Here is a 23,790-nt window from a genome sequence, read left to right as displayed (position 1 = left end):
TATAAGATGCAATGTCGTTCTCCTGTTGGTTAGTTTGATCCTAGGGAGGCTAGGTTGTTGGACACTGATTTGGTCGGTGATGCTTTGAAGAAGTTGAAGTTGATTCAGGAGCGACTTCGTATAGCATAGTCTAGGAAAAAAAGGCTGGTCGGAGGACTCGTGATGTGGCATTCATGGTGGGAAAGAGATTTTTACTCAAACTTTCACCCATGAAAAGTGTGATGAGCTTAGTGAAAAAGGGCAAGTTGAGCCCTCGGTATATTGTTCTTTTGAGATTATTGAGAGAGTGTGTGAGGTGGCCTACAAACTTGCAATGCCACCTAGCTTATCGAGAGTTCACCTGGTCTTTCATGCTCCCTGCTTTAGAAGTATCTTGGTGATTCGTCATATGTATTAGATTTTAGGTCAATGCAACTGGATAAGGATTTGACTTATGTTGAGGAGTCGGTGGCTATTTTAGACAGGCAGGTCCGGAGGTTTAGGTCAAAGAGCATTACATCGGTGAAGGTTTAGTGGAGAGGTCAACCGTTCGAGGAGGTGACTTGCGAGATCGGGCATGATATGTGGAGCCGATATCCTTGCCTATTTGGAACTTCAAGTATATCTCTATACTCGTTCGAGGACAAACATTTATTTAAGAGGGGGAGAATGTAACAAATCGATCAATTATTTTGAGTATTTAGCCCCGTTTCCCCAATTTGTTTCTTTACATATGTGTAATTGTGGTTACGTGACTTGCAGAGTTGATTGGTTTGGTTTCAAGAGAGTTTTGGATTAATTTGGGGCACTTAGTCCCTTCGTTGGAGGCTTAAGTTGTAAGAGTTCATCGGAGTTCGACTTTTGTATAGACAACTCCAGAATAGTGTTTTGATGGATCCAATAGCTTCATATGGTGATTTTAGACTTAGGTGTATGTCCGAATTTGGATTCAGAGGTTCCTAGGTTGTTTTGGCTTGAATTGGAGAAAATTGAAAATTGAAGGTCTGGAAGGTTGATAATTTTAAACAAGGGTTGACTTTGTTGATATCGAGTTGAGATTGTGGTTCTAGAAGTTAGTATAGGTCCGTTGTGTCATTTAGGACTTGCATGCAAAACTTGAGGTCATTCCGAATTAATTTGATATGGTTCGACATGAGTTTTGGAAGTTAAAAGTTCATTAGTTCATTAGGCTTCAATTGAGGTGTGATTCGTAGTTTTGATATTGTTTGGTGTGATTTTAGGCCTCGAATAAATTCATGTTATGTTTTGGAATTAGTTGGTGTGATTGGACGGAGTCCCGGGGGCCTCTGGTGAGTTTCGAATTGTTTATGACTGTTTGGGATGTTCAGATCTGGTGCTTTCACACATGCGACTTATTGATAGCAGGTTTGTGCACGCAAAAGCAGACATGGGTCTGCATATGCGATGCTAGTTGCAGTCTGGATCGTGTGCAGATGCGAGGTTATTTCCACATCTATGTGTCCGCAAATGCGGACAAGAGGGCACAGAAGCGGACTTTGGTTGGGTCATTTTCTGTAGAAGCGGCGCAGCAGGTGTGGGCACCCTTCTACAGGTGTTATCCCTGCCAGTTTTCCCAATTCTGCAGATGCGGATGATGGTCCGCAGAAGCGAGACAGTAGGTGCGGTCCACATTCTACTGGTGCGAAAGTATCGGACGCAATAAGGTTGTTTTAAAATCGGGCGATTTTGGAGGGGATTTTCACGATTTGGATTGGGGTAATTCTTTTTTTACTTGAATTTTGTTTATAATTTATGATTCCAACCTCGATTTTAGTGTTTGATTGATGAATTGAATTGAAGAAACTGGGAATTTTAGTGAAACTTTTTCTAAAACATAAATTGATAATTTGAAGGCCGATTTGAGATCGGAATTGGATGAAATTGATATGGTTGGACTCGTATTAAAATGGGTATTCGAAATTTGTGAGTTTTTTCGGGTTTCTGGTGCGGGCCCGAGGTTGACATTTTGGGTTGACATTTTGATTTTTGTTATAAATCAAAGGTTTATTATTTGGAATCATTTCCTATGAATTTTATTTATGATATTAAGTTATTGTGGCTAGATTCGAGTCGTCCGAAGGTTGATTTGCACGAGAAGGGCCTATTAGCGGTTTGATTTAGAATTATTGAGGTAAGTATCTTGCCTAATTTTATGTGTGAAAAATATTTCTTAGGATTTGATCTAATTTACAATATTTGTGCTATGTGAAACGACGAGCACATAAGATGACGAGTGTGTACACGGGCATATGTGTTGGTTGTGACCGGATTTGACCGTAGGCTATTAATATGCCTTGATTTGGAGTTGTTTGTTATATGAAACATGCTATTTTTTTGTTGTCCACTCCCCGCACTCTTATATTATTATTATGATTCTTGTACGTATTGTTGTAGAGCCGTGGCTATATCTTGTTGTGGCATTAGTATGTATTCGTGGTGATGTTATGACATATGTGTATATGAAGTGCGGCTGATTATTATTGTTGTGTTGTGATTGAGATGTGCATGTGGCAGAATATATTGATGCGCATGCGACGAGATAAGGGAGCATATACACGTGTTGCTAGTAAGGAAAAATACTTCATTGTGAAGCACATATAGTGAGATAAGGGGACTTATGCACGTGAAGCTATATCAGAAAAAATATTTTTAAAATGTGAAGCTCATGCGGCGGTCATAAGGGAGACTTGTGATTCATGATTTTTGATTATGAGGTGTGGTACCTCAGGATGATTCTTGATGTTATTCTTGTATTGGAACTGCTTGAGGATCTAAACTTTCATTGTTTTCCTTATTTGATTCACTTGTATTTTAAGTGTGTTTGCGTTAATTCATTGTGTTATCACATGTTTACTCCTTGTTGTCTTTTTATAAATTTTTGCATTCTATTGTCAACTTTATATTGATATTATGCATAGGTTTTATGTCTAGTGAGTGTCTTGACTTGAACCTCCTCACGACTCCGTCGAGGTTAGTCTTCATACTTACTAGATGTAGTGTATGCATACTATGCTTCTGCATATATTTGTGCAGATTCATGTACCTATGAGCGTGCCGGTTGTTAGTGATCTGATTTGAGATTGTTGTGGAGACTTCAATGTATACCTGTCATTCCGCTCGCAGACCTCGGAGTCACTTTCTACTGATTTTCTTAGTATTATTTATTATATTTTCAAACAGTATTGTATTTATGAGATTTCACATGTACTCTCTGTAGAGCTTATGACTCAGTAGCACCAGTTTTGGGATTTATGTGACTTTGTATTTCAGCTTTTGGTTATGTTAAAGCAGTTTTCCGCTTTCATTGTTATTTAAGTTGGTGCTTGGTTCTATTGATCTTGCTATGTGGTAGGCTTACCTAATTCTAGGAAGTAGGCACCATCACGGTCCTTAAGGTGTGATTTGGGTCATGACAGATTGTTCATGTTTTTAATCTACAAGACTTAAAGCAAAACGCATGCCATTTTATACGCATTGATTATAGACTCTCAATTTAGCCGCTTGTCAACCATTTGTCGAGTAGGCAAAAATATTTATGAGCAATGTTAAAATAACGAGTTTGAAACAAATAGGAGTTGTAATGATTATAGAATCTCAATTCAATCGATTGTCAACTATTTGTCGAGTGCACAAAAACTAATGAACAATGTTAAAATAACGAGTGTAAAACAAATGGGATGCAGATACATGAGATGGGGGAAAACGAACGCAAACTCCCAATTCAGTCAATTGTCAATTATTTGTCGAGTACGCAAAATTGTATGAGCAATGTGAAAATAACGAGCTTAAAACAAATAGTAATAGATACATGAAATGGGGCAATATGACGAATTTACAAGAGTCGATTACAAGATATACGAGTTTACAAAGCATACGAATTTGCAGAATATTCGCGTTTAGGGAAGATTAATCTTAAAAATATGTTTATTCTCTATCACTAGTCGCAATAAACTTCCTACGTTATATATAAACCCGAACTCTGAATCCTGAACCCTAATCAATAAACATCCTTGATAGTCGATCATAAAATGTCGGTATCGTACATAACCAAAGTTGGAGTCAAGCAGAAACTATTGCTCGTGTACTGATAAAATTAATGATTAACCTTAAATAATGGCGAAATTAATAAAATTATTATCTTGACCCACGTTATTAATCATTTTATAACGTCAATACTTATGGGAATGGACAAATTCATAATACCATTAAGGATCTAGTTATTGTAGATGTGCAATGACTTAACATTGTTTCATGAGAATAGAACAAATATCGAGGATATAATGAAAGTAGTGGCTAGTCATTTGATGTTGTACAATTTAGAGATGAAACGTTTCGTTATACCATTATATATTAAAGTCAATTTATAATATGCAATTATAGAACAATATGCTATCATGGAGGAAATTTTAGAGAAGGAATATCTCCATAGCACAATCAATGTCACGTTTTAGCTTATGTTCATACTTGTTTTGACTTGACTTATGAACAACAAGCAATGAATGATCCAACCCCTTTAGAATATCACGGGAGTAGTTTTAGTTTCTTAATTCACTAATTTTAAATAAATGTATTGAATCAAGTTCCTCTAACACTGCAACCATTGATAGAGAATAGACCTATATTGAAGTTGATTTTAGTTGAACCTCTCACATATTACACCTGCAATGGAGTTATAGGCGACGGATGGGGTAGAGTTTACACTATAAATTACTCTAATTTTAAATTATAGACCACATGTGGGATAGAATCCACACCATAGGTTACTCTAAATTGAAACACAAACTTCAGTCAAGGGCGAATATATATGGAGACATCTCTCTATTCAAACCATGAATCTTGTTAACTTTACCACTCTCTTCTTCTCCAACTAAACACAAAAGCATCACAAAAAATCCTTTGAAAGTATTACCTAAACTCCTCCAACTGACAATGCAGAGTAACTAAATGATTTCAACTAATATGCCTATGCAAAGTTGTTTCGCTCCCCCCAGGTGTCAAACTTAGTTGCTTGCCAGATTAGTTTTATACACCACTGATCGCAACTACGCCTGACGTACTAGTAAACAGCCAAGGTCGTTATCCCATCTACCAGCACGTGTCATTTTGGTGTCTACTAGGACGTCAAGTCCGGTTAAACATCGCAATATTTTCCATTGGACTTGTTCTTCATCTTTTTTTTTCTCAATTCCTTTTCCAAACTCTTCTTCATAAAACAATAGAAAAGAAAATAGACATGCGAAGGGACGTGAAATATAGCACAAGTATCCATATCAGAAGGACCACTTGCTATGACAGAACGAAACACCGCTAGCAATGAAACTGCTAGCAGACAGTAATAAAAAAGTGCTCTTTAAACGTGCGCAACTCCAATCTGTAACATACTGTTTCTAAAAACTGAGCAAACTTGTGATAACAAAAGCGCGGTCACAACTTCATTTTGCACAAGTACAGAGTTGTTACATCTATACATATGTGAGGAACAAAAGGTTTGAAAGAACTAAAGAATTGACCATACATGATAGTGAGGTTAGCAAATCAGAAATGATAAAGGTGACCTAATATACAAGAATGGGCTCTATCACATTCTCTAATTTACAGACACCTGGGGCTTTCCTTTGAACATATACAAAAGGCTGGTAAAGCTTAATTATTATCTCCATCCCCTGCTGTAAAATGATATTGGGGGGGAGAGAATGAAATATCAAACTGGTGAAAATCTCAAAATCTCTATATGGTCATATTCTTGTAGGCGTACTCTCAGGAGACTTAAGAGTCTATGCCGTTTTAGTATTATTAGTTCTTTCAATGTCAAGCATAGGTTTTATTCTTCTCTCAACCTCATTGCTCAGTAACTTTAACTCTTCATAAATCATAGAAAAAGCAGCTTTGCAAGATTCCTCATCTCGAAAAGCCAGAGTCCACCTCCCATCGACCAAAGCTTTTGACTTAACTCTCGCATGGGCCACATGCTTTGCTACATCTATGCAAGGGAAAGATGATGGACGTATTCGAAGGTGTAACCATCTCAAGTGCTTCTCGTCAATTCGGGGCTGAAGTGGGAAAACAAAGAGAAACCTTTAGAAATAAGCCATAGACACTACTTACCAGCAATTGGCCACTACCAAAACTAGCCAGAAAAAGCTACCAATGATATACAACATACAAAAAAAAAAATAAGACAAAAAGAATCTTTTCTTCTCCCATTAGGTAAGGTTGAAATTCGTTGAAAACACATAGATGAGGCAATACATAATTTTTGAGGAAGACTGAAGATGATTTGGACTGGTTTGAAGTTAAAATTTGTTACCAATTATATGCAATACTCAACAATCCTAGGCAGAAAAGGTTTTTTTCCCAATGGGTAAGGGTGAAATTCTTGGAAATACATAGATGAGATAATATACAAAATTTGAGAAAGATTGGCGATTTACACTAGTTTGGAGTCAAAATTCGTCGTTAAAATTGAGTTTAAAAATTTCTCAACGACACATGTATATCTCACATACAGACACAGGTATACAAGCATATACAGGAATACATAGGGGATACACATCTATATAGGAAGGCCAATGAGTGTTGACATGGCACCTCTTAGAGATTAAGATTCTTATTTATCTTTTTTCTTAAATTTTTGCCTTTTTCTTTATTAAGTACTCTATTTAAATCTGAAAAGTCACTTCTAAAGGTCACTTAACAGTCATTTAAAAAACAATATAAGATAGGAGTAGTCACAATTGCAGATACACTCGTTCCTACAAGCCATTTCTTCGTTTGGCAGTCTTTTCCTTACACAAAGGTTTTTCTTTCCTTGCCTTTACAAATTCCAAGTAACTAAAGAAGATGGAAACTCTTTGCTTCCCTCATCATTATATTTTATTATTCTCATCTTTAGATGAAGAAAATTACGATAGATTGGCAAAAGTGAGGAAGATTTCAATCTTCCTTATCGTCTTTTGTCTCCCTCATTTGTCTTTCTCCTCCTCTTTCTTCTTCTTCTCTTTTCTTCATTTTCACCTTCTCTCGAGCCGAGGGTCTATCGGAAAACAGCCTCTCTACCTCCCCAGGTAGGGGTAAGGTCTGCGTACACATTACTTTCCCCAAATCCCACTTGTGGGATTATACTGGGCATGTTGTTGTTGTTGTTGGCGAAAATGACTTGCCGCTTGGGTAATCAACTATCCTTAGTCTCCTAACCAAGTTGCTCTAACCTCAAATTAATACTTATCATTTAGTGTTAAATTTGTATTATTATTGTACTGCCATACAAAGATGTAAATCGGCTGAAACATTTACGAAATAAGAGCCTTAAATAGCCCATGTTTTTTTTTGTTTTTTTAATTTTAATCTTCGTACCTTTGTGAGACTAGTCTGGTAGGGTTTTTGTCTAAGATAGTTAGTGGCAATGTTGTGTCTTACTATTTCACTTTTCAGTGCAGGACCTATTTACTATCTATCACTATTGTTTTGCATCTTTCTTCTGGATTTCATGTTTCTATTTTTCCTATGATTTCTGTGGTGATACTAATATTGTCTCCTTTTGTCTTTTTATTTTCTTGAGCCGATGGTCTTTTTGGAAACAGCCTCTCTACTCCTTCGGGATAAGGGTAAGGTCTGCGTACACACTATCCCCACTAATGGGATTTTACAGGGTTGTTATTGTTAATCTATTAGATAACATTAACAAAAATAGGCTATGTTGGCTCTTTCAACTTTTTTTTCCTCGACTAAGCAGGTTATATTCGTTGAGAAACTAAAGTCTAAAACTACAAATGTAAATGGAAGTGTATTTACTTTAAAAAAAATTACAGTATTTTGTTAAAAACTGAAAAAATAGTTACTTTCAGTTTTGGATAAGAACAAGGGGGCTTTCTTTCTATTTCTGAAGAATCAAACTTGAGAATTAAACCTAGAGGGACAATAATGGTGGATTACTATTTGAGTAGACATATGGTAGTAGGGCTGCATTTGTTTGTGATACATGCTTATTCACTTATCCTTGATATCAAATTGTTTGTTTTTTGGTCACTTATTGCTTTTTACAAACTAACCGAACAATCATCGACCATATGTATTTGGTAGTTTATCTATATATTACTGGAAATAGTTTCAAGTTACAACATTATGCAATTATACTTTTAATCTCCAACTGAAATTCATTTTCATAATTTTGGTGATAGTAATTCCAAAATTGTATGTAAATTGAACATTAATACTACTATAACTTTTGGGGTATGATCTATTCTGAAATTCTTATTTCTAATGAGCCTAAGTCCCCGACCCCGAATATTCTCGTATATTAGGTTCTATAACTTCACTAGCATTATTTGGTATCATAGCGTTCTTACTTTGGTTAATTGTTTGTCGTGAATATAGTAAATTTATCAAGATCAATCTCATTCTCTCAATGTAAGTGTCATTGGTAATTACATAATAAGGTGTGCCATTGTGTTATGTTGTACGTGCTTAACTTGATAATTCAACTTTATTGAGACCATTCATATGCTTCAAGGTGGAATTTGAAAGGAATAGATTGATAGACTTTAATTATCTTTAAGAAAATTGAATATAATTTTAAAAATTATTATCTTAATATTTTATATTTAGATATTATTTTGGAAACTTTATAAGAAACGAGATGAAGATGATATTAATTCTGGTAGAAGAATTTATATGAGATCTTGGATTCAAGGATGAATGACAAATACGGTTGTAGTTTTTTTCCCTTCATATCGTGATGTTATTAACGATTTATGTGAAAGTGGTGATACTATATAAAGTGATGTACAAAATCTTCAACTTGACATGGTAATCGTTTTTTTTCGTGATGTTTATATATTATGTGACTTTTTTTATCACTTCATTTTGGGTCACACTTATGATACGCGTAAACTCACATTAGAAAAGTCTAATTTGAATAGAATTATTTATATTTGTAATTTAATCTATTTATATAATTAATTTTTGTATGCATATACATGAAAAAATTTATCTCTACTAATTGAATTTCTAAAAATATGTTTTATCAATACATTTGACGATTTTTATGACCGCGTGAAGCGCGAAAAATTCACTAGTTTGATATATATGTGAGATACAAAAATGATACACGAGACATACACAAGGGGATATACATACCATTTTCTTTCAAGTTTCATGTTCATCTTCTATTTCGAATTTTCAATTAAAACCACCTCAAAACATCAATCATCCCAAAATTGAAATTCAAACTTCTTAAAATGTACCCAATCTATTCCACCAGAACCCACTTGAAACAAACTCCAACTTCGGAAATCCCAGTGTTGTAAATAGCGCTCGCCTCGGCGCTAATAGCGTGAGGCAAGGCGAGGCGAGCATGTGTCGCTACAGATGGGCTGTTGCATTGCAATTCAATATAGTGTTCGCTCTCTCTATGTAGCGTGAGGCGACTGTGTAGCGTGAGGCGACTGTTGCGTCACTATTTTTTTATAAAAAAAAAAGAGAAAGGGCAAAACTTAAGTCGGGGACTCGCGATTAGGGCTTTTTGACAAAAGTCTTCGAGTTTTCTCACCTACGAACAAAACAACAGACCCTTCGTCTTCGCGAACAAAACAACAAAGTCTTCGCGATTAGGGCTCAATCTTCTTCTTCATCCTTCGTCTTCTTCAAGTTTCACAGGTATGCTTCTTCTCCTTTCTCCTTTCTCCTTTCTCCTCTCTCTCCTTTCTCCTTTCTCCTTTCTCCTTTTCTATTTTTTTCCTCTGTTTTTCGAAAAGAAACAGACCCTTCCTTATTCTCTTAATTTTTTTTTTGCTCTGTTTGTCTTCTTCTTTATTTGCTGTTTTTCCAAAGGCAATTTCTTCAGTTTTGTTCTTATTTTGCTGTTTCCAGAGGCAGTAGCCTTTTATTTTTTTGCTCTGTTTTTTTTTTCCTTCTTTCTTGCTGTTTTTTCAGAGGCAGTAGCCTTTTATTTTTTTGCTCTGTTTTTTTTGCTATGTTTTTTCAAGTATAGAATTATAGTATTATATAGCATATTGACTTGATAATTTTTGTCTATAAAACAGCTTTGAAATGGCGTCATCCGATAATACTAAACGAGATATAGCTTGGAATTATGCTATACAAGGCTCGTCAAGATTCGCAATTAAATGTGTGTTTTATCAAAAAAACATATAATGGTGGGATAACTCGTCACAAGCAACATTTGATAGGTGGATTTAAAAATGTAATGCAATGTCCCCTTTGTCCGCCCGAGGTTAGGGAGGAAGTAAAAGCGTTTGTTGAAAAGAAAAATATAGTAAGAACTCAAATGAATTATGAAGCATCGATGAATCTAATTGATGAAGATGATGAGATGGATGAAGAAGGTGAAATGGGACCTCCCTAAAAGGCCCTCTCAATCTAGTGGGTCATCCACGGCACGTACGGTGGCAAAAGGCCCTCTCAATCTTTATTTCTCGGCAAAACAACAAGAAAGGTGAAGAAGGTTCAGGTTTAGAAGCCAAGAAGATTTTGAGGGATCGCGCCGTCAGTGCCTTTGCATCATGGATGTACGATGCAGGGCTTCCTTTCAACTGTGTCAACTACAAAACTTTTGATAAATTCAATGAGTCCGTAGGACAATATGGCCCAGGAATGAAGCCTCCTAGCTATCATGAAGTTAGAGTAACTCATCTTAAAAAGGAGGTGAAGAAGATAGACCAAATTATTGAGGAGCATAAAGTGGAATGGAACAAGTTTGGATGTTCCATAATGATGGATAAATGGACAGCACGGAATGGAAAAATGATCATAAATGTGTTGGTGAACTCTCCAAGAGGGAGTGTTTTTCTTGAATCTCACGATGCTAGCAACTCTTCTACGGATGGAAGCAAAATGTACAGCTTGTTTAGAAATACTATTGATAAAATTGGAAAGGAAAATGTTGTACTAGTTGTTACAGATAATGCTAGTGAGAATGTTAGTGCGGGGAAGATGATGGAAGCTATCTATTCAAACATTTATTGGACTCTATGTGCTGCCCATTGTATCAACTTGATGTTTGGTGACATATTCAAGGAAAACTCATATGCTTCAGGTAACTTTAATATAGTTATCTTTAAAGCCTTTAAATTTATTTATACTTATGTCCTATCCTATTAAGTATTAACTATAAAATTGTTATTGTTACTTTTACAGTTTTCACTAAGGCCGTCAAGGTATATGCTTACATCAGTCAGAGGCCGTTGTTGTTGAATTTGATGAGGAAATTCACAAAAGAAAGAAATTTGGTGAGATCGGCCAAGACTAGATTTGCAACGGCTTTCTTAACTTTGCATAGTTTTTACTTGCAAAAGGCAAATTTGAGAAAGCTAGTTCTTTCGACTGAATGGAAAGATAATAAATATGCAAAGGAAGCTGCGAGGAAAGAAGCTGCCAAAGTTCTTATTGCTCCATCATTCTGGAATGATGTCGTTCGGGCTCTTAAAGTTGGTGGTCCTTTGATTAGGGTGCTTCGTATGGTGGATGGGAGAAAAAACCACCAATGGGCTATCTTTATGAAGTTATGGATAGAGCCAAAGAGAGTATTGCAGCGTCATTTGATAGAGATGTTAGGAAATATGAGAAAGTTTTTGAGATAATTGATACCAGGTGGAACAATCAACTCCATCGACCTTTGCATGCAGCAAGCCATCTTCTGAACCCGGGATTATTGTACAAGAACACTAGAGATGAAACTTTGGATTCAGAGGTGTGGATTGGATACCATGCATGTCTTGAGAAGTTGATCCCTAATTCAGCGACGATAGATCTAATAGGGGAGGAGTTTGGTAAGTACTCACAAGCAAAGGGCCTATTTGGTTTACCGGCTGCCATTAGAGCCAGAGACAAAAGGTCGTCAGGTAACTAACTTTAATATAGATATTATCCTTATAACTTTAATTAATTTATTTGATTTATACTTATTAACTTTTAAAATATTTTTCTATAGTTGAATGGTGGAAGCAATTTGGACATCAAACTCCAAACTTGCAAAAGTTTGCCATCAAAGTATTAAGCCTAACTTGTAGTGCATCTAGATGCGAGAGAAATCGGAGCGTATTTGAGCATGTAAGAAGTAGATTTATTATATTAATATATTCTATGTTGTATTATTATTAGTATTTATTAATTAATCTAAATAACTTATGCGCAGATTCACTCCAAGAAAAGGAATAGGCTTGAGCTATCGCGTCTCAATGATCTAGTGTATATTAAATACAATAGAGCATTGAGGCGACGTTATGAAGCTCGTGATACCATTGATCCAATTATGTTGGACAACATTGATGAGGCAAATGAATGGTTAACTAGAGCCCCCCAAAATCATGAAGATGAACAAGTGTATGAAGGAGATGATCTTGATTGGGGTACTGTTTCTATGGCCGTTGGAGTTGAGGAGAATATCTATGGACTTAGAGCGAGTTCTTCAAGTTACAAGGGAAAGGGGGTAGCAAGTTCAAGCCGGTCCCTAATTGATGAAGAGTCCGAGGATAAAGAAGATAGCCAATATAATGCTAACATTCATGAAGTTGTAGAATTTGAAAATCTTGAAGAAGAATAGATGTTGCTTGTTTTAGAGTTTAGACTATTAGTCTTTAATTTATGAATCTACTATGAGTCTATGACTATCTATTGAGACTTTAATTTTTGAATGATATATTTATTAATATATTATTATTATTGTTATTGAGTTTTTAGTTATATGTATATAATATTTTATATTTTCGTATAAATTGTCGCTTCACATCAAAAAGGCGAGCGCTTCGTTGCGCGCCTCTTGCCTCAGTGAAGCGGGCCCTCGTCGCTATTTGTCGTCGTGCGCTATCCAAAACACTGGGAAATCCGAATTTTTGAATTCAAGCATAAGCAAGCTCCAATTGCTTCCAATGGAATTTTAACTCACCTTCTCTCTTCAAATTAATTTGCTAAGCAACTGTATCAAATACTTGCATTTATCTTAAAACTAATATTTCCACTGCTAGCATCCCATGTGCAATATTTCTTTGGCCGCTAGAAATTAATTTTTGATATATAAAATTATTCAACGGATTATAGAAACAACTAGTCAAGTGAAAGGACATGTATATAGCCCTAGTTGTCGGTCCCAATTTTCAGACCAAGTTGTTAGATCCATATCAAAGTTGTATACGAAGCTAAGTTATTCGGACTCGGGTGCGGGTGTCGGATACAGGTGCGAATCTAAAGGTCGAATTCTTCATGACCTAAATTTTAAAATTCGGAGGTATTGATCCAAGTATGGATAAGGAAGCGAGGATTCGGTTAAAAATAATTCAAACACATAAACATAGAGTTATAAAAATATACCTAAATTGTAGTGGACTATTTGGAAGAAAATGAATGCACGAATCCTTGAGAACAAGTCTAAATCTGTAACTATTATTAAGTACAGATGCATCTCCTTATCGTTTTTTTTGGTGCAACTTAGCTATTGCAAACGATATAGAGGCCATGATAGACTTCTTGAGTTCATTGCACATTCAACAGTGATGTTGACCTGTAAATATTTTTAAAGCACCTTCCGGTTGCTAACTTTTTAACATAAATATCTTTAACGATTAAAAAAAACATATGCCTAAATTATGATCACCCTAGCTTTTGTTTAGATTTTAGAAATTATTGTATCTGTCTTGAATTTCTCTGTCAATTTTGGTCAAAGTACCCAAAATCGATTGACCAGTTTGGGTACGGATCTGAAACCCACAACCCCACTCATGACATGTCGATACGGGTGCGGCACCGAAAGTGAAGAGTCCGAGCAACTTAGATTGGAGGAGCTTTAATTCGGCACTTACGTCCATTATACTATGGAGACACACAATTTTATGTGGATTTAAGAATTGTTTTTATTTCTGCTAATTGACTACTTGAGATAGAAAGAGGGAAGAGGGGAAAAGGTAGACTAAAGAAAGTGAGAAGCACAAAAATAACCAATTATGCAAACTGAAGCAAGGGGGAACAGGCATCTTATGCAGCAAACTGGACATAGAGAAAGCTTTTGACCAACTAAATTGGTCTTATCTCATCTCCATTCTTAGGCAGATGGGATTTGGAGAAAGGTGGATCAAATGGATTAAATTTAACATGTCCACTGTGAAATACTCTATCTTGATTAATAGAAGTCCAGTTGGTTTCTTCTCTCCACAAAGGGGCTTGAGGCAGGGAGACCCCTTATCTCCATTCTTATTCATCCTAGGAATGGAAGGATTAAGTAGAATATTGGATAAAGCTAAGCAGATGCAGTGGATTAGTGGTTTTGATGTGGGGAGAAGCAATTCAGTAAACATCTCACATTTGTTCTGTGCAGATGACACTGTGATTTTATTTTTATTTTTTTGAAAAAGGTAGCATAGTTGTATATTGATATAAGATTTCACTAAACTTGTGAAGTCACCCATAATTACAGAAAAGGGTGCCCTAGCAAAAAGTAGGCACTCCTAGTCCTTCTTCTTCTTATAAGGACTCTAATACATCTGAAATGGATTCATGATCCTCCAAAAGTTGACCTTTACACCAAAAATAAAAAAGAGCTAAATATTTCATCTTAATCTTTTGAATGTTGCTAGACTTATCTTCAAAACATTTCTGATTCCTCTCTTCCTAAATTGTCCACCATATGCATGTTGGGACAATCCTCCATCTCTCTTTCTCTAGAAAGTGTGCCCATTTTACTCCAGCTTGCCAAAATATCAAGGACTCTTCCTGGCATTGCCCATTGAATTCCCCTCAGACTGATGAAAATTCTCCATATCTGAGTGGTAAACTTGCAATGCAGAAAAATATGGTGAATTGTCTCTGCCTCCTCTTCACATAGATAACATTTGGAACACAATTGGAATCCTCTTCTAGTTAGATTGTCATGAGTTAGAACTGCTTCTCTTGCCGGTAACCATGTGAAGCATGCCACCTTGTATGGGATTTTTACTTTCCAGATCATCTTCCATGGCCAGCATTCCACCTATCATCTTCCATGGCCAGCATTCCACCTGATTATTGGACTGGTTAAACTCCTTGTAAGCATCTTTAACCGAGAACTTCCCTTGACTATTGCCTTGCCAATTGATCATGTCTTGATCTTGGTTTGAGCTGATGCCACTGAACTGTTGCAAAGAGCTGTAGAATTCCACAACTATGTCAATCTCCCAATCATTTACCAGTCTTCTAAATGTGAGGTTCCAACCTTGGTCTGATCATACCTCTTCTATAGTTGCATTCTGTTGTTGACACAAATTGAAAATGTCAGGGAAGAGCCCCTTCAGAGATCCTTGTCCTAGACAATTGTCCTCCCATAGTGAGATCTTCCTACCATTTCCAACTTTGAACTTTGCCTTGTTGATTAATTTTGTCCATAGGTTCCTAATTGATTTCATAGACTGACTCAATATGGCCTCCTTACTGTTTTGGTTGTCCAACTTCCTTCCTTTCCATATTTTTCCCTAATCATTTCTGTCCACAATTTTGTTCATCTGCTGCAAACTTCTACAACCACTTCATCATCAGGCTCTGATTCTGTATTTTCAGACTTTTGATCCCCAAACCCCCTAATATTTTGCTTGTAATTAGATCACCCCACTTAACCAGATGGAACTTCTTTTTCTCACAATCACCTTCCCATAGAAAGTTTCTTCTAAGGGCATCAATTATGTTCACTATACTAGCTGGCATTGGGAATAAAGACATCATGTATGTAGGCATGGCATCCAGAATAGAATTAATCAAGATCGACATCCCTCCCATTGACAGATATTGGTTCTTCCTATTTGTCAATTTCTTTTCACATTTCTCCAATACATTATTCCATATTCCTTTTGATTTACTCTTGGAGGGATAGTTTTCAAACTTGAAGTATGATTTGACTGGTTCCCAGCTTCCACATTTGAGCATCAATGGAAAGTGATCTGATTCCTCCCTTTGCATCACCTGTTGTTTAATACTTCTAAACTCTTCATTCCAGTTAGTGGAAATCAAAAATCTATCCAGTCTAGCTGCAATAACATGTATGTCCCCTTTCTTCCAAGCGTACTCCCCCGCTAACTGAATATCTACCAACTCCATATCTTCAATGAAATTTGAGAAATCCATCATTCCTCTTGAGATTCTGGTGCAATTCTTTTTTTCCGAAGGGTATCTCACAGTGTTAAAATCCCCACACACCACCCATGGACCAGAAAAGAGACCCCTTGCCCCTGCCAACTCCCACCACACTTCTTCCCTTTCCTTTATATCATTGGGAGCATATACAGCTGATAAATGCCATATATAATCTTGTGTCTTGCCTACAAATTTACATGTAAGAGTATGAGCACCCACCCCACATACTTCCCCCTCCCAAGCTCTACCATCCCACATTACTATAATTCCCCCTCTAATCCCACTAACCTCCAATTGAGTATATTTCACCCACCTGTGACCCCAAAGTTCTCTAACAATGATATCCCCTTGAATTTTAGATTCTTGAAGACAAACTATATCTGTTTTCCATTCTAGTAGCAGACTTTTAATAACTCTCCTTTTCCTTACCCTATTCAGCCCCCTCACATTCCATGATAAAATGTTTACTAACATTAATTATGACTGATAATGATTCCCCCCTACTTCTTGTCCCATTGCTCTTGAAATTACTTCCTAATTCTAGGCCTTTTAACTTTTTGATTACCTTTTTCTTTGGTGTCTGGTTCACTGGTGATACTTCTTTCCCTTTATTCACTTGTCGTTTGATGTCAATTTTCATGAACAATTCCAAAGTTTCTCTTTCGCATCCATTGAAGTCCAGCCCAAATTCTTTACTGAGTTTTATGATGTTCTGGTGCACCCAAATAGATGCTTCAAAATCTAGGTCTTCTTCAGGCTCTAGAGACTGTTGGTTTGGAGGCACTGCTTCTTCTATTGCCCATGCATCACACCTATTTGTATCTGCTTCTTGTATATGCATGTTGCTGGGCTGTTTCTTCATTCTCTGCCTCGGTTACTCGGTTACTGTTTCATTATCCTTAATCAACACCATTTGATTTCTTCCTTCTTCCTCGTCTTCCTTCCCCTTTTCTTGCTCTCCTTCTTCTGTTGTTTCATTGCTAATTTTGTCTCTTAAATTCTCCGTCAGCAGTAGAATGTGGTCTTCCTTAAGAGGCTCGAACTGGATGGCTTTTTATTCTTCATTAAAGGGGTCAGTTCTGGACCTTGTTGTGGGCTTATTAAAAGCCTTCTCTTCAGAAATTGTTTGGGCCAAAAAATCAGGGGCCAATTTCTTTAAAGCAGCAGTCTATTTGGCCTTGTTATAAGAGTTTAAAAAATCACATAACATGTCACGTGAGGTACTAGGTTTAGACGAAGTACCCTCGTGTCCTGTCGTTACTTTATAACCTCGAGCCCTTCCCTCTATACTTTTGTTACACTCTATTACCCGCTGGTGCTTTACCCACTGGTTCGAGCTTTTATCCTCTCCATTCTCACCCGTGGTGGTTCTCGTCTGCGATTCGCACCAGATCTGCATTTCGAAGACCATTCCTTCAGATTCGACCTTCACCATTTTAGGGATTGAAGAACCATCTCCTTTAACCTTTATTCTTGCCCATTTCAAGTGGTTTTTTAATTTTGTTTTCTCCTCTGTTTCAACCCAACCGCCACAGACATCTCCGATTTCTTTGAACACTTTTTGAGACCAAACATGGAGGGGAAGGCCCACTATCCTTATCCATGCATGCGTTATTTTTGTCAAAGTTGAAATTGTTCCCACCGTTGGACACCACATTGAAGCTTCACTTTAAGTTTCTTCCAAAACCATTCTATTTTCAGAACTTGATCGGCTGTTGCTTTCAATGGGAATTCAAAGAGGAATTTGTGCTTGTCCATCTCATATATGTTGATTTCCTTTGTTTGCTTCCAAGAATTAGAAGCCCATTTTCGAACCTCCGATAAAGTCGCCATTTCTGTGCTACCTTCTGGAAAGAACCCTACCAAACACCTACCCAGCAGCTCATTGTGCTTATAATTTCCAGATATATGAATGATGCCTCCGTCTTCATTAACTCTTGCATCATTCTTTTCTCTACCTACCCACTTATGACTCCTGACAATGTTGGAATATTGGAGTCCTTCTTCAACCTCCTTATAAGCATTAAAGACATTTCTCCTCACCCCCCATTAATGAACATATCTATCTTCATTGCAATATCTAGCCATCCTGCATTGAATGCTGCCTCTGGAACAATAATGACCGATCTTCCCCTACCTATTACCCTAATGATGGAAATATAACGACCATAACTGTTGAAATTCCTTGCACAGTATGTCTGATACTTGATCTTTACTTTTCCACCTTTTCACATAGATCCCTTTCACCTTTGACGCTTCTTTCATGTTTTCACATAACCACAACATCGTTTTTCTGCTAAATGTAGTCCTTCTGATTAGGTTCCTTCCACGTTCTATCCATTCAAACCATTCTTCAGCATTTGTTGTACGTCTCTCTAACTCGTATGATTTGAACCCCACCGCAAAGTATACAATGTTTTCCTTCATACTATTGCTAATTTGGATAAAATAAAATGTAGTTTACTCAATGAGATAGTAGGATATATTTGGATTTTAGAAAGAAGAGGATGTTCCGGCAAGAACGATGCCGGAAAGTTACTCTACAATCCTAGAAAGTAGGAAAGAGAGACCTAGGGGACTGTGCATGGGAGCATTTCTTAAACAGTTCTCTCGTTATTTTACTGCATAGCAGCACAAGGTGATGACACTGTGATTTTTTGTGGGGCAGACAGAAATCAGGTGCTCTATTTAAACCTAACTCTACTTATTTTTGGAGCTCTTTCAGGTTTGCACATCAACATGCTCAAGAGTGTGGTTTACCCCGTAAATGAGGTGCATAACCTGGAAGAATTGGCAGGAATACTGGGCTGTAGCATAGGGACTTTCCCAACTACCTATCTGGGGCTTCCACTAGGGGACAAATTTAAATCAGAAGCTATATGGAATGGGGTAATTGAAAAGTTTGAAAAAAGACTAGAATCATAGCAATTGCAGTATATATCAATGGGTGGAAGATTGACCCTAATTAATAGTGTCCTTGATAGCATCCCCACTTACTATATGTCATTATATCCGATGAGCAGTAGGGTCCTGAAACAACTTGACAAGATCAGAAGAAAGTTTCTGTGGGAAGGGAACAACAAGGATCACAAATTTCATCTGGTCAAGTGGTCTAAGGTTCAATTACCAAAGCACCAAGGCGGATTAGGCATAAAAAACTTAGCCCTTCATAACAAATGCTTGTTAATGAAATGGCTATGGAGGTACGCACAGGAGTAGCAATGTCTTTGGAAGGAAGTTGTCAACGCCGAACATGGAGTCTTGAATCATTGGTGCACTAAATTATCAAAAGCACCCCATGGAGTTGAAGTCTGGAAGAACATATGTAAGCTATGGGAAGAATTCTCAGTGAACAAACACTTTGTAGTAGGGAATGGTCAACATATCAAGTTTTGGAAGGACAAGTGGTTAGGAAGCAATGCTTTAATGAATGACTACCCTACAATATTTCAGGTAGTCAGAGATCTAGATTCGACAATCTTGCAGTGTAGGGAGGGTAACACATGGAACATACTATGCAGAAGGAACTTGCAAGATTGGGAATTTGAAGTGCTAGTCAGACTACTACCCACACTGAATGGCTACTCCAGTAACAACCTAGTACCAGACCAACTAACAACCTAGTACCAGACCAGTTCAGATGGAGGAATGCACATGTAGGGAGGTACTCCGTGAAAGCAGCTTACAAGTTATCAGAAGCTCAAAATGCAATCACCGACCACTGGAGTTGAAAGCTAATATAGAAAGTTAAATTGCCGCCTAAAGTTGCATGTTTCAACTGGACTGCTCTCCATGGATCATGTCTAACACAGGACAACTTCGTCAGATGAAATTTTCAGATAGTCAATAGATGCTACATGTGCCAGAGGGAGGCTGAATCACATAGCCATCTCTTCCTAGACTGCACAGTTGCAGCAGATCTCTGGAATATGTTTATTTCTCTTTTTGGACTCAGACGGGTCATGCCACAAAACATCAAGGAGGCTTTTGATAGTTGGAGCTTTTGGAAAGCTGACAGCATCATCAAGAAAGTCTGGAAGATGGTTCCTGTTGCTATCTTTTGGAGTATCTGGAAGGAAAGGAATAGCAGATGTTTTGATGGACTATCAACTACTTTCCAATCTCTCAAAGCTAATTGTATTATGTTTTTATTCACTTGGGTTTATTTATCCCCCATAGATTCCCCTGATAGTTACTTGAATTTTGTTAGCTCCTTAATATTAGCCTGAACATCTGTATTGGAGCTGACATTATTCCTTTTTGCTATAACTCTTTTGTAACTATTATGCATCTTCTTGATGCCAGCAATGAAATTAATTACTTCATCAAAAAAAAAAAAAATAGGCTAATATTGGTAGCATTTGGCTAATATTGATAGTATTTTATAAATTGGCTAATATTGGTAGCAATTTTGCTATGAAAAAGCTAAGTAGTTTTCCAACACGAACATGACAACCTTAGACAATATGGATTAATCCAAAACCATTTTTTTCTCCAAAGAATATACCTGTCTTAGCACAGATTGGAAAGTAACTAGTATGAATTCCAATTCAAAGATCACTGGGATTAGGGATCCCATTGTAGGGTAAATTTATCAGACTCAATCCTGAGTAGGTTGATTTTCTTTCTTTTTTGTAGTTTTCTTTTTTCTTTTTTTTTATGACCGAGAAATGTGTATGGGGCCAACCCTTAGGACCAACCGCAACCTTTGAAACTCGGGGATAATGACCCAGCCCCTCTGTCCTTCTCACGTAAGTATCAGGCGTAGTTAGGATGACACAGGGCTCGAACCTGTGACCTAAGTTACAAGTCCCTGAACCTTTGCCACTTGAACTAAAAACTAGTTGTTTTTCTCTCTTTTTGGTAGTTTTAAAGCTACTCAATGCAGGGTCTGTGTTTTCTAAAGTAGCCTAATCCTTGTTACAACAAAACATCTACGTAAAAGCAATTATGTAGCACAGGATATAACTTATTCAAGAAAAAGGAGAGCAGAAAGGTATACTCACGTTGCAACCTCCCAGAGGAGCAACAACACGAACCACACCATAGCTTGGCCTCAAAGGTAATTCATCTGCAAGGATAATCCATCCGGAAGATCCTACAGAGATGGCTAAAAAGTGGAAATGACGTTCTTTGCCCCTCTCAAATGCAATTCTACAAGGAACTGCATCAACTACAGAACAGCAGAGCAAAGAAGGTTTAGAATGTTGACTATAGGTTCCTTCATAGGCTAGATAATATCATACAATTTGGTCTAGTAGTAACACAAGAGTAAGATGTGGTTTAGACGTGCGGGGTTACGAATTCTTGTTTTTGTTTAAGCGAGGTTCAGAAATGCTGTATAAGAAGAATAGGATCCAGCAGGAAGAACAAAACCAGAAACTAACCAAGACTTAATTCAACACTTGGTTTTGGACCCAAACTGTCAACGCCAGCCCTTTTTGCTCGGAATGATTCCATGATATCAACTGTAGGATGTATAGGAGGTTGATCGGGCAACACTTTTCCTACTGAAAATATATGAAGCTGACGAAGTAGTACAAACACCTGTAGATTATTAAAACAAAGATTAGAAGGATATCAATCTTAAAGTTGAATTTATAATAGGCGGTTCCCAATCGACACTAGCTCTCCATCTCAAAGCATTAGGATGCCCCAAAATATTCAGTAAATGTCAAGATTCATGTTCATGTTTCACTTTTATCAAACAAGTGCTAAGATGGAGTACAACCTTAACCATCTCGCACAACCTTTCACCAGCAGTAAAAGATGATTCCCCAGAAGCAGGTTCTACCATAGGAAAAACAGTATAGCAAAATTAATAGCAGGAAAAGTCAGAAAACACCAATCAACATACAGTAGAGAAGTAGAAGTTACTTTTCATAACCTTTACGTAAATTAAAGCCAACGATCAAGATGGGAAGAGAGGAGCAATCATACCTTCAGAAAGGGACTTGTGTGATGGCAAAAGCATGGATTTGGGATCCTTTCTAGGAGAAGAAGCTTCAATTGCTGCAGTTGTCATTCTCTTCACAATAAGTCATCATCTAAAAGAAATTAACAGAACCATTTAATAAAGATGGACATAACATACTTCTTTTGCAGTTCCTCCACTCTTCACAAAGTACCACAATTAGCAAATCAGGCCAAGTTCCTTTTGATTCGTCAAGAATACAGCTAGTACAACTGTGGAATGAATCCTTCACACATTACAACAACCACCTCATTAACAGCAGCTATAACAGGTTAACCAAGAAGTGACTACTACAAATAAAGTTGAATTTGTTTTATTAGTTGGGAAAGAGAGAAAAAGAAGGAAGCAACCCCTATATGAAGATACTTTGGAAATTTGAAGTCCAACAAGATAATAATTCTTAGGTTGAAAGAGGCAGAATCCTCATAATCTGAAAAGACTTGCTTTCAGCAATCTTTTATGCCACACGCCTTTCTTGAAGCAACTACTGCTAACTTAATTAGATATGATACTCAACGAACATAGATAAAATAACGGGTTGTTTGCAAAAACAACTCACCTTCAATAATTTAAGATGATGACCGCTAAAATCCGCCTCACTGTATGGAAGCAACTGGCGCAAAAGCCAACCACCATCCCACAATGTTTCTGCAGAGATATTTGACCTGCAGAATAGACTGACCAATGCGTCCAGTACCTATAAAAGAAGATCACTTATTTGAGTTTATTTAAAGCTTAAACTAAAAATAAAAATTCAAGTCGAATCACACAGGACCAAATACAAGGAGCTACTTAATAGAACTGTATTTAAACCTTCAAAAACAGAGGCTGAAAATTCTATCCTTGTAAAAATCTAACTTAATGAGTCTGAGCACTATAACAATTTAAGTCGCACCATTGAATTTCATCACATATAAAATAAAAATCTAACTTAATGAATCTGAGCACTATAACAATTTAAGTCGCACCATTGAATTTCATCACATATAAAATTGACTTTTTTTCCTTGCTATATGATTACAAGCTTAAAGTGGACCATAGAAATTATTAAATATCTGATGAGTTCACAAATCATCACAAAACCAGAGCAATTATCCAGCCTAAATCAACTGTACAGCCTTTTATTTTGATATCAAGTTAAACGTTCACAAACAAGGTTAATGATACAATAAGCAAATTCATGTTTGATCTTTATAGAAGATAGCTACATTATCCACAGATGGGTCCATAGCCTGTTGGAAGCTTGTTTCATATCTGACGATTGGTGATTAGTTCCAAAGGATAAACCAAGTTTTTACTTTGATTCTGCCTAGAGTTTTAGCGTGGATTCCACGTATTAAATGGCTGATTTCATTATGGAAGGGAACATAACAACCCCTCAACATTCATAATGTCAAATTATGGTGTCTGTTTGGAAAAAAAAAAACTTGAAATATTTTTCCAAAAATAATTGCAGTTTTTCAAACTTTGTTTATTAGCGAAGTACTTGGGAAAAAGTATAGATTTTTTCTCCGAACTTTGGAGAAAACTTTCAACTTCCTTAAAAAAACCAAAGAAGTTGATAAAAATTCTTCCGAAATTTCAAAGCAGCTACAAAAACTTGAAATTTTGTTTTTTGTCAGAAAACTGAAAAAGAAAATTTGTCTGCGTGTGGATCCAAATTTTAATTTGTCTAGTCTTACGTGATCAATCATGTATGCTAACATTCT

The 23,790-nt window shown here is 36.8% G+C and overlaps 1 protein-coding gene across 1 annotated transcript in view; it reads right to left on the bottom strand.

The window, feature by feature from the left end:
* Positions 1-5,384: 5,384 nt before the first annotated feature.
* LOC107799774 (protein TRANSPARENT TESTA 9) overlaps positions 5,385-23,790 on the bottom strand; it is a 45,450-nt gene continuing 27,044 nt past the window's right edge. Inside the window, exons 15-21 of the mRNA XM_075236838.1 lie at positions 22,641-22,778; positions 22,202-22,307; positions 22,048-22,119; positions 21,839-21,897; positions 21,495-21,654; positions 21,114-21,280; positions 5,385-6,050 (exon numbers count right to left, since the gene is read on the bottom strand). Of these exons, the coding sequence (XP_075092939.1) occupies positions 5,775-6,050; positions 21,114-21,280; positions 21,495-21,654; positions 21,839-21,897; positions 22,048-22,119; positions 22,202-22,307; positions 22,641-22,778 (978 nt within the window). The 3' untranslated portion in view covers positions 5,385-5,774. The remainder of the gene's footprint in view (positions 6,051-21,113; positions 21,281-21,494; positions 21,655-21,838; positions 21,898-22,047; positions 22,120-22,201; positions 22,308-22,640; positions 22,779-23,790) is intronic.

Source organism: Nicotiana tabacum, chromosome 18 (assembly GCF_000715075.1).
Source record: "Nicotiana tabacum cultivar K326 chromosome 18, ASM71507v2, whole genome shotgun sequence".
Classification (NCBI taxonomy): domain Eukaryota; kingdom Viridiplantae; phylum Streptophyta; class Magnoliopsida; order Solanales; family Solanaceae; genus Nicotiana; species Nicotiana tabacum.
This window is presented reverse-complemented; position numbering and strand designations above follow the sequence as displayed.